Source organism: Coregonus lavaretus (assembly GCF_964263955.1).
Source record: "Coregonus lavaretus genome assembly, contig: HAP1_SCAFFOLD_2144, whole genome shotgun sequence".
NCBI classification, from domain to species: Eukaryota; Metazoa; Chordata; class Actinopteri; order Salmoniformes; family Salmonidae; genus Coregonus; species Coregonus lavaretus.
In genome coordinates this window covers 71,080-81,953 of record NW_028162665.1, presented here as the reverse complement: position 1 = coordinate 81,953, position 10,874 = coordinate 71,080, and the positions used below count along the sequence as shown (strand labels likewise).

At 49.6% G+C, this 10,874-nt stretch overlaps 1 protein-coding gene across 1 annotated transcript; it reads right to left on the bottom strand.

The window, feature by feature from the left end:
• Window positions 1-460: 460 nt before the first annotated feature.
• Window positions 461-9,251, bottom strand: LOC311119035 (uncharacterized protein; the record flags this gene model as incomplete). The annotated part of the gene is made up of 3 exons (XM_084193791.1): window positions 9,133-9,251; window positions 1,469-1,550; window positions 461-1,341 (listed from the first exon to the last, which is right to left on the bottom strand). Coding segments are annotated over exons 1-3 (992 nt in total), but the record flags the coding sequence as incomplete, so codon positions are not given.
• Between the last annotated feature and the right edge of the window lie 1,623 nt (window positions 9,252-10,874).

The window sequence follows — 10,874 nt, the reverse complement described above, 5'->3', positions numbered from 1 at the left end:
CTACTGTAGAGAGACAGTTATTATACACACACTGCTCCACTCTACTGTAGAGACAGTTATTATACACACACTGCTCCACTCTACTGTAGAGAGACAGTTATTATACACACACTGCTCCACTCTACTGTAGAGAGACAGTTATTATACACACACTGCTCCACTCTACTGTATAGAGACAGTTATTATACACACACGGCTCCACTCTACTGTAGAGAGACAGTTATTATACACACACTGCTCCACTCTACTGTAGAGAGACAGTTATTATACACAGACAGAGACACAGACAGAAAGATACGGAGAGACACAGACAGACACACAGAGGGACAGCGGGACAGACAGAGAGAGAAACAGAGATACTAACCGGAGGTGTCTGATCTTCCAGGCCACGGTGTGAAACATAGATACTAACCGGAGGTGTCTGATCTTCCAGGCCACGGTGTGAAACATAGATACTAACCGGAGGTGTCTGATCTTCCAGGCCACGGTGTTAAACAGAGATACTAACCGGAGGTGTCTGATCTTCCAGGCCACGGTGTTAAACAGAGATACTAACCGGAGGTGTCTGATCTTCCAGGCCACGGTGTGAAACAGAGATACTAACCGGAGGTGTCTGATCTTCCAGGCCACGGTGTTAAACAGAGATACTAACCGGAGGTGTCTGATCTTCCAGGCCACGGTGTTAAACAGAGATACTAACCGGAGGTGTCTGATCTTCCAGGCCACGGTGTTAAACAGAGATACTAACCGGAGGTGTCTGATCTTCCAGGCCACGGTGTGAAACAGAGATACTAACCGGAGGTGTCTGATCTTCCAGGCCACGGTGTGAAACAGAGATACTAACCGGAGGTGTCTGCTCTTCCATGCCACGGTGTGAAACAGAGATACTAACCGGAGGTGTCTGATCTTCCAGGCCACGTTGTGAAACAGAGATACTAACCGGAGGTGTCTGATCTTCCAGGCCACGGTGTGAAACAGAGATACTAACCGGAGGTGTCTGATCTTCCAGGCCACGGTGTGAAACAGAGATACTAACCGGAGGTGTCTGATCTTCCAGGCCACGGTGTGAAACAGAGATACTAACCGGAGGTGTCTGATCTTCCAGGCCACGGTGTGAAACAGAGATACTAACCGGAGGTGTCTGATCTTCCAGGCCACGGTGTGAAACAGAGATACTAACCGGAGGTGTCTGATCTTCCAGGCCACGGTGTGAAACAGAGTGGAGGAGATGAACAGACCACTGAGCCCCGCCCCGTACAGCCAGGCAGCAGCAGCCTGCCATTGGTCCACAGACAGGAAGTAGAGTACAGACCCGCCCACCAGGCTGGGGATGATCCAGAGCTGTGGAGGTTCATGGGTAAACAGAGCATTATGGGTAGAACCAGGTACAGCAGGGTGAACAGCAGATGTGCTTCCAGAGGTAAGAGATGAATCATTAGATGGATTGAGTGTGTTTGGTGTAACTCACTCCATGTGTGACACAGTTGGCAGCGTGTTCGGAGTCTGTAGGTTGATATCTCCTGCTGGATGGAACTCTGCCATTCATCAATCTGGAACACACCCCCAGGATACTTACTGTACATGTTTTATGTGTGTGTGTGTGTGTGTGTGTGTGTGTGTGTGTGTGTGTGTGTGTGTGTGTGTGTGTGTGTGTGTGTGTGTGTGTGTGTGTGTGTGTGTGTGTGTGTGTGCGTTGGCCTATATAAGTAGTGTCAGACTGTCCCAGGTACCGCTGAGTTAAAACCTTACTGGTGCTCAATGTGTAGCAGCCCGTGTGTGTGTGTGTGTGTGTGTGTGTGTGTGTGTGTGAGACGGTCATTCAGGGGGGGATTTACAGAACACCACTGTAATCCACATCACGTTATCTGAGTTTATCTGCCCTCCACGTTGCTAAGCAACCGTCTGCATGGCTACAGCCTCGTCTCTATGGCAACCACAGGACAGGTCCGAGTGTGTCCATTTCCTGATGTCAAAGACAAGACGTGTGTGTGTGTGTGTGTGTGTGTCTTTAATCAGCGGTAAATCTCTCAATCCCGGTTTACAGAGAGAGGCACATCTGGACATGTTACAAAACTACATTTCATAAGTCAACACACACACACACACACACACATACATACACACACACACACACCGCAGGTTTCAGGGTAGTGCTGCTGGACGCCAGGTGTCTCCGTGTGACAGGGTAGGATTCAGGGATGGATTCAGGGTAGGATTCAGGGAAGGATTCAGGGAAGGATTCTGGGAAGGATTCAGGGAAGGATTCTGGGAAGGATTCAGGGAAGGATTCAGGGAAGGATTCTGGGAAGGATTCAGGGAAGGATTCAGGGAAGGATTCAGGGAAGGATTCGGGGTAGGATTCGGGGTAGGATTCGGGGAAGGATTCGGGGAAGGATTCAGGGAAGGATTCAGGGAAGGATTCAGGGAAGGATTCAGGGTAGGATTCGGGGAAGGATTCAGGGAAGGATTCAGGGAAGGATTCAGGGAAGCTATTTACTTCCAAGTTGTGGTTGGTTAGTTGCATTATTCCACATTCCTTTCAGTATTTTCTCTAAATCCGTATCAGTATTTTCTCTTAACCTAGAGAGCTACTGGATACGCAGGCTGCTGTAACACGCCTTATTGAGCTCATAAAGGTTTTAGTTACCTAGAGAGCTACTGGATACGCAGGCTGCTGTAACACGCCTTATTGAGCTCATAAAGGTTTTAGTTACCTAGAGAGCTACTGGATACGCAGGCTGCTGTAACACGCCTTATTGAGCTCATAAAGGTTTTAGTTACCTAGAGAGCTACTGGATACGCAGGCTGCTGTAACACGCCTTATTGAGCTCATAAAGGTTTTAGTTACCTAGAGAGCTACTGGATACGCAGGCTGCTGTAACACGCCTTATTGAGCTCATAAAGGTTTTAGTTACCTAGAGAGCTACTGGATACGCAGGCTGCTGTAACACGCCTTATTGAGCTCATAAAGGTTTTAGTTACCTAGAGAGCTACTGGATACGCAGGCTGCTGTAACACGCCTTATTGAGCTCATAAAGGTTTTAGTTACCTAGAGAGCTACTGGATACGCAGGCTGCTGTAACACGCCTTATTGAGCTCATAAAGGTTTTAGTTACCTAGAGAGCTACTGGATACGCAGGCTGCTGTAACACGCCTTATTAAGCTCAAAGGTTTTAGTTACCTAGAGAGCTACTGGATACGCAGGCTGCTGTAACACGCCTTATTGAGCTCATAAAGGTTTTAGTTACCTAGAGAGCTACTGGATGCGCAGGCTGCTGTAACACGCCTTATTGAGCTCATAAAGGTTTTAGTTACCTAGAGAGCTACTGGATATGCAGGTTGCTGTAACACGCCTTATTGAGCTCATAAAGGTTTTAGTTACCTAGAGAGCTACTGGATATGCAGGCTGCTGTAACACGCCTTATTGAGCTCATAAAGGTTTTAGTTACCTAGAGAGCTACTGGATATGCAGGCTGCTGTAACACGCCTTATTGAGCTCATAAAGGTTTTAGTTACCTAGAGAGCTACTGGATATGCAGGTTGCTGTAACACGCCTTATTGAGCTCATAAAGGTTTTAGTTACCTAGAGAGCTACTGGATACGCAGGCTGCTGTAACACGCCTTATTGAGCTCATAAAGGTTTTAGTTACCTAGAGAGCTACTGGATGCGCAGGCTGCTGTAACACGCCTTATTGAGCTCATAAAGGTTTTAGTTACCTAGAGAGCTACTGGATACGCAGGCTGCTGTAACACGCCTTATTGAGCTCATAAAGGTTTTAGTTACCTAGAGAGCTACTGGATACGCAGGCTGCTGTAACACGCCTTATTGAGCTCATAAAGGTTTTAGTTACCTAGAGAGCTACTGGATATGCAGGTTGCTGTAACACGCCTTATTGAGCTCATAAAGGTTTTAGTTACCTAGAGAGCTACTGGATACGCAGGCTGCTGTAACACGCCTTATTGAGCTCATAAAGGTTTTAGTTACCTAGAGAGCTACTGGATACGCAGGCTGCTGTAACACGCCTTATTGAAGTCTCCTGAGTGGCGCAGTGGTCTAAGGCACTGCATCGCAGTGCTAACTGTGTCACTAGAGATCCTGGTTCGAATCCAGGCTCTGTCGCAGCCGGCCGCGACCGGGAGACTCATGGGTGACGCACAATTGGCCCAGCGTTGTCCAGGGTAGGGGAGGGAATGGCCGGCAGGGATGTAGCTCAGTTGATAGAGCATGGCGTTTGCAACGCCAGGGTTGTGGGTTCGATTCCCAAGGGGGGCCAGTATAAAAAAATTTTTTTTTTACAAATTATTCACTAACTGTAAGTCGCTCTGGATAAGAGCGTCTGCTAAATGACTAAAATGTAATGTTATTGAGCTCAAAGGTGGTGAGAGCAGCTGATTAGTAAACTGAGTTAGAGCAGGGCTGGAGCAAAAGCCTACACTACCAGTATCTCTTCAGTAGCAGAGTGAGAGGGTGGTTGGTCTCACTGTGGCTCCATCACTCTTCTGTCAGCTAGTGGACGACAGGTGTGTGTGTGTGTATCTCTGAAGGGACAGAGGCTCTGATCAGAGAAAGCATTGTTATCCTCCGAAAGAGGGGCATCTCTCCCTCCATCTCTCCCTCCATCTCTCTCTCCATTTCTGCCTCCATCTCTCCCTCCATCTCTCTCTCCATCTCTGCCTCCATCTCTCCCTCCATGTCCCTCTCTCTCCCTCCATTTCTCCCTCCATCTCTCCCTCCATTTCCCTCCAGCTCTCCCTCCATCTCTGCCTCCATCTCTCTCTCCATCTCTCCCTCCATGTCCCTCTCTCTCCCTCCATCTCTCCCTCCATCTCTGCCCCCATCTCTCCATCCATCTCTCCCTCCATGTCCCTCTCTCTCCCTCCATCTCTGCCCCCATCTCTCCATCCATCTCTCCCTCCATGTCCCTCTCTCTCCCTCCATCTCTCCCTCCATCTCTGCCCCCATCTCTCCCCCCATCTCTCCCTCCATGTCCCTCTCTCTCCCTCCATCTCTCCCTCCATCTCTCCCTCCATCTCTCCCTCCATCTCTCCCTCCATCTCTCCCTCCATCTCTCCCCCCATCTCTCCCTCCATCTCTCCCTCCATCTCTCCCTCCATCTCTCCCTCCATCTCTCCCTCCATGTCCCTCTCTCTCCCTCCATCTCTCCCTCCATTTCTGCCTCCATCTCTCCCTCCATCTCTCCCTCCATCTCTGCCTCCATCTCTCCCTCCATCTCTCCCTCCATCTCTCCCTCCATCTCTGCCCCCATCTCTCCATCCATCTCTCCATCCATTTCCCTCTCTCTCCCCCCCATCTCTCCCTCCATTTCTGCCTCCATCTCTCCCTCCATCTCTGCCTCCATCTCTCCCTCCATCTCTCCCTCCATCTCTCCCTCCATCTCTGCCCCCATCTCTCCATCCATCTCTCCATCCATGTCCCTCTCTCTCCCTCCATCTCTCCCTCCATTTCTGCCTCCATCTCTCCCTCCATCTCTCCCTCCATCTCTCCCTCCATCTCTGCCCCCATCTCTCCCTCCATTTCCCTCTCTCCCCACTCTCCCTCCATCTCTCCCTCCATCTCTCCCTCCATCTCTGCCTCCATCTCTCCCTCCATCTCTCCCTCCATTTCCCTCTCTCCCCACTCTCCCTCCATCTCTCCCTCCATTTCCCTCTCTCCCCACTCTCCCTCCATCTCTCCCTCCATCTCTGCCTCCATCTCTCCCTCCATCTCTCCCTCCATTTCCCTCTCTCCCCACTCTCCCTCCATCTCTCCCTCCATCTCTCCCTCCATTTCTGCCTCCATCTCTCCCTCCATCTCTCCCTCCATCTCTCCCTCCATCTCTGCCTCCATCTCTCCCTCCATCTCTCCCTCCATCTCTCCCTCCATCTCTGCCCCCATCTCTCCATCCATCTCTCCATCCATTTCCCTCTCTCTCCCCCCATCTCTCCCTCCATTTCTGCCTCCATCTCTCCCTCCATCTCTGCCTCCATCTCTCCCTCCATCTCTCCCTCCATCTCTCCCTCCATCTCTGCCCCCATCTCTCCCTCCATCTCTCCATCCATCTCTCCCTCCATCTCTCCCTCCATCTCTCCCTCCATCTCTCCCTCCATCTCTCCCTCCATCTCTGCCCCCATCTCTCCCTCCATTTCCCTCTCTCCCCACTCTCCCTCCATCTCTCCCTCCATCTCTCCCTCCATCTCTGCCCCCATCTCTCCATCCATCTCTCCATCCATGTCCCTCTCTCTCCCTCCATCTCTCCCTCCATATCTGCCCCCATCTCTCCCTCCATCTCTCCCTCCATTTCCCTCTCTCCCCACTCTCCCTCCATCTCTCCCTCCATCTCTCCCTCCATCTCTGCCTCCATCTCTCCCTCCATCTCTCCCTCCATTTCCCTCTCTCCCCACTCTCCCTCCATCTCTCCCTCCATTTCCCTCTCTCCCCACTCTCCCTCCATCTCTCCCTCCATCTCTGCCTCCATCTCTCCCTCCATCTCTCCCTCCATTTCCCTCTCTCCCCACTCTCCCTCCATCTCTCCCTCCATCTCTCCCTCCATTTCTGCCTCCATCTCTCCCTCCATCTCTCCCTCCATCTCTCCCTCCATCTCTGCCTCCATCTCTCCCTCCATCTCTCCCTCCATCTCTCCCTCCATCTCTCCATCCATCTCTCCATCCATTTCCCTCTCTCTCCCCCCCATCTCTCCCTCCATTTCTGCCTCCATCTCTCCCTCCATCTCTGCCTCCATCTCTCCCTCCATCTCTCCCTCCATCTCTCCCTCCATCTCTGCCCCCATCTCTCCATCCATCTCTCCATCCATGTCCCTCTCTCTCCCTCCATCTCTCCCTCCATCTCTCCCTCCATCTCTGCCTCCATCTCTCCCTCCATCTCTCCCTCCATCTCTCCCTCCATCTCTCCCTCCCTCTCCCCCCACTCTCCCTTTCCCTCCCCCTCTTTCTTCCCGTCTGTCTCTATCATTAGTGTGAGCGGTCAAGGCTGATCTAACAACCCTCCTTTGGTATCACCATCATAATGAAACACACACACTAAGGGGGGTGGCTGTGTCTACCTCGGCTGGACACACACACTAAGGGGGGTGGCTGTGTCTACCTCGGCTGGACACACACACTAAGGGGGGTGGCTGTGTCTACCTCGGCTGGACACACACACTAAGGGGGGTGGCTGTGTCTACCTCGGCTGGACCCACACACTAAGGGGGGTGGCTGTGTCTACCTCGGCTGGACACACACACTAAGGGGGGTGGCTGTGTCTACCTCGGCTGGACACACACACTAAGGGGGGTGGCTGTGTCTACCTCGGCTGGGCTTGAACTTTCACCTGCTCTCTCTCTCACATTCCGCTTGTTGCGTTAGAATGGGAAACTATAATCTGTACCAGTGAACAGAATGTTATTAATGCTGAATATCAGCCCAGCCCGCACAGCCGTGGAGTCTGATCCAGCAGATCTTTAAATCTAAGAGGATCTGTCTCAGGATCCTGCTAGTGGCAAGACCAAGACAGACAGACAGACAGACAGACAGACAGACAGACAGACAGACAGACAGACAGACAGACACACAGACACACAGACACACACACACACACACACACACACACACACACACACACACACACACACACACACACACACACACACACACACACACACACACACACACACACACACACACACACACACACACACACACACACACACACACACACACACACTTGTCCCCCAGTGCATCGGTGGCTTCACCGTGCCAAAACCCAACTCCTCTCAACTAACCTAACCCCAACCGTCAACCAACCTAACCCCAACCGTCAACTAACCTAACCCCAACCGTCAACCAACCTAACCCCAACCGTCAACTAACCTAACCCCAACCGTCAACCAACCTAACCCCAACCGTCAACCAACCTAACCCCAACCGTCAACTAACCTAACCCCAACCATCCTAACCCCAACCGTCAACCAACCTAACCCCAACCGTCAACTAACCTAACCCCAACCATCCTAACCCCAACCGTCAACCAACCTAATCCCAACCGTCAACCAACCTAACCTCAACCGTCAACTAACCTAATCCCAACCGTCAACCAACCAACCTAACCCCAACCGTTAACCAACCTAACCCCAACCGTCAACCAACCTAACCCCAACCGCCAACCAACCTAACCCCAACCGTCAACTAACCTAACCCCAACCGTCAACTAACCTAACCCCAACCATCAACTAACCTAACCCCAACCGTCAACTAACCTAACCCCAACCATCCTAACCCCAACCGTCAACCAACCTAACCCCATCCGTCAACTAACCTAACCCCATCCATCCTAACCCCAACCGTTAACCAACCTAATCCCAACCGTCAACCAACCTAACCCCAACCGTCAACTAACCTAACCCCAACCGTCAACCAACCTAACCCCAACCGTCAACTAACCTAACCCCAACCGTCAACCAACCTAACCCCAACCGTCAACTAACCTAACCCCAACCGTCAACCAACCTAACCCCACCCGTCAACTAACCTAACCCCAACCATCCTAACCCCAACCGTCAACCAACCTAACCCCAACCGTCAACCAACCTAACCCCAACCGTCAACCAACCTAACCCCAACCGTCAACCAACCTAACCCCACCGTCAACTAACCTAACCCCAAACGTCAACCAACCTAACCCCAACCGTCAACCAACCTAACCCCAACCGTCAACAAACCTAACCCCAACCGTCAACTAACCTAACCCCAACCGTCAACCAACCTAACCCCAACCGTCAACTAACCTAACACCAACTGTCAACTAACCTAACCCCAACCGTCAGCCAACCTAACCCCAACCGTCAGCCAACCTAACCCCAACCGTCAACCAACCTAACCTCAACCGTCAACTAACCTAACCCCAACCGTCAACTAACCTAACCCCAACCGTCAACCAACCTAACCCCAACCGTCAACCAACCTAACCCCAACCGTCAACCAACCTAATCCCAACCGTCAACAAACCTAACCCCAATTGTCAACTAACCGACAAACAACAATATTGGTTAGTTAGTTCAATAAAACGGCACTTTATCAAACAGAACTTTATCAGAGTAATATTAATGTCTCTGTGCAGAATAATATTCTGCCTACCTTCTATATGGGATCTTCTTAAAGTTCATACCGGCGACAACATGTATCTGTTTCCCTCGCTGCCGTTACTGTTCTCAACCTGCGAGGACGCAACGGATTTCCCTGTGCGTTCCAACACAAACAGGCACACACACACCGGTCCAGAGGAACAGACACACATAGACCCTGTTGAGAGAGAGAGAGAGAGAGAGAGAGAGAGAGAGAGAGAGAGAGAGAGAGAGAGAGAGAGAGAGAGAGAGAGAGAGAGAGAGAGAGAGAGAGAGAGAGAGAGAGAGAGAGAGAGAGAGAGAGAGAGAGAGAGAGAGAGAGAGAGACGGAGAGAGAGAGAGAGAGAGAGAGAGAGAGACGGAGCGAGAGACAGAGAGAGAGAGAGAGAGAGAGAGAACAAACCCAATTTTGATAAACTCCCTTATCTACTGGGTGAAAAACCACAGTGTGCCATCACAGCTGCAAGATTTGTGACCTGTTGCCACAAGAAAAGGGCAACCAGTGAAGAACAAACACCATTGTAAATACAACCCATATTTATGTTTATTTATTTTCCCATTTGTACTTTAACTATTTGCACATTGTTACAACACTGTATATATACATAATATGACATTTGAAATGTCTTTATTCTTTTGGAACTTCTGAGTGTAATGTTTACTGTTAATATTTATAGTTTATTTCACTTTAGTTTATTATCTACTTCACTTGCTTTGGCAATGTTAACATACGTTTCCCTTGCCAATAAAGCCCTTAAATTAAAATTGAAATTGAATTGAGAGAGAGAGACAGAGACAGAGAGAGAGAGAGAGAGAGAGAGAGACAGACAGAGACAGAGAGTGAGACGCTGCTGCTACTCTGTTTATTATCTATCCTGATTGACTAGTCACTTTTACCCCTACCTACATGTACATATTACCTCAACTACCAACACTGCTGCTTGTCACGATCGTCATATTGAACAGACCAAGGCGCAGCGTGATGAACGAACATACTTTAATTAGTTAAAGTGTAAACACGATACAAAAACAAGAAACGACTCGTGAAGTCCACGGTAACAATGACCGAACACGGAACAAGAACCCACAAACACAAAGGGAAAATAGACAGTATAAATATGGCTCCCAATCAGAGACAACCAACGACAGCTGACACTCGTTGCCTCTGATTGGGAGTCACTCTAGCCAACATAGAAATAAACACACCAGAATTACCAACATAGAAATAAACACAAAGAATGAACACACCCTGGCTCAACATATAGAGTCCCAGAGCCAGGGTGTGACACTGCTACTCTGTTTATTATCTATCCTGATTGACTAGTCACTTTTACCCCTACCTACATGTACATATTACCTCGACTACCAACACTGCTGCTACTCTGTTTATTATCTATCCTGATTGACTAGTCACTTTTACCCCTACCTACATGTACATATTACCTCAAATACCAACACTGCTGCTACTCTGTTTATTATCTATCCTGATTGGCTAGTCACTTTTACCCCTACCTACATGTACATATTACCTCAAATACCAACACTGCTGCTACTCTGTTTATTATCTATCCTGATTGACTAGTCACTTTTACCCCTACCTACATGTACATATTACCTCAACTACCAACACTGCTGCTACTCTGTTTATTATCTATCCTGATTGACTAGTCACTTTTACCCCTACATACATGTACATATTACCTCAACTACCAACACTGCTGCTACTCTGTTTATTATCTATCCTGATTGACTAGT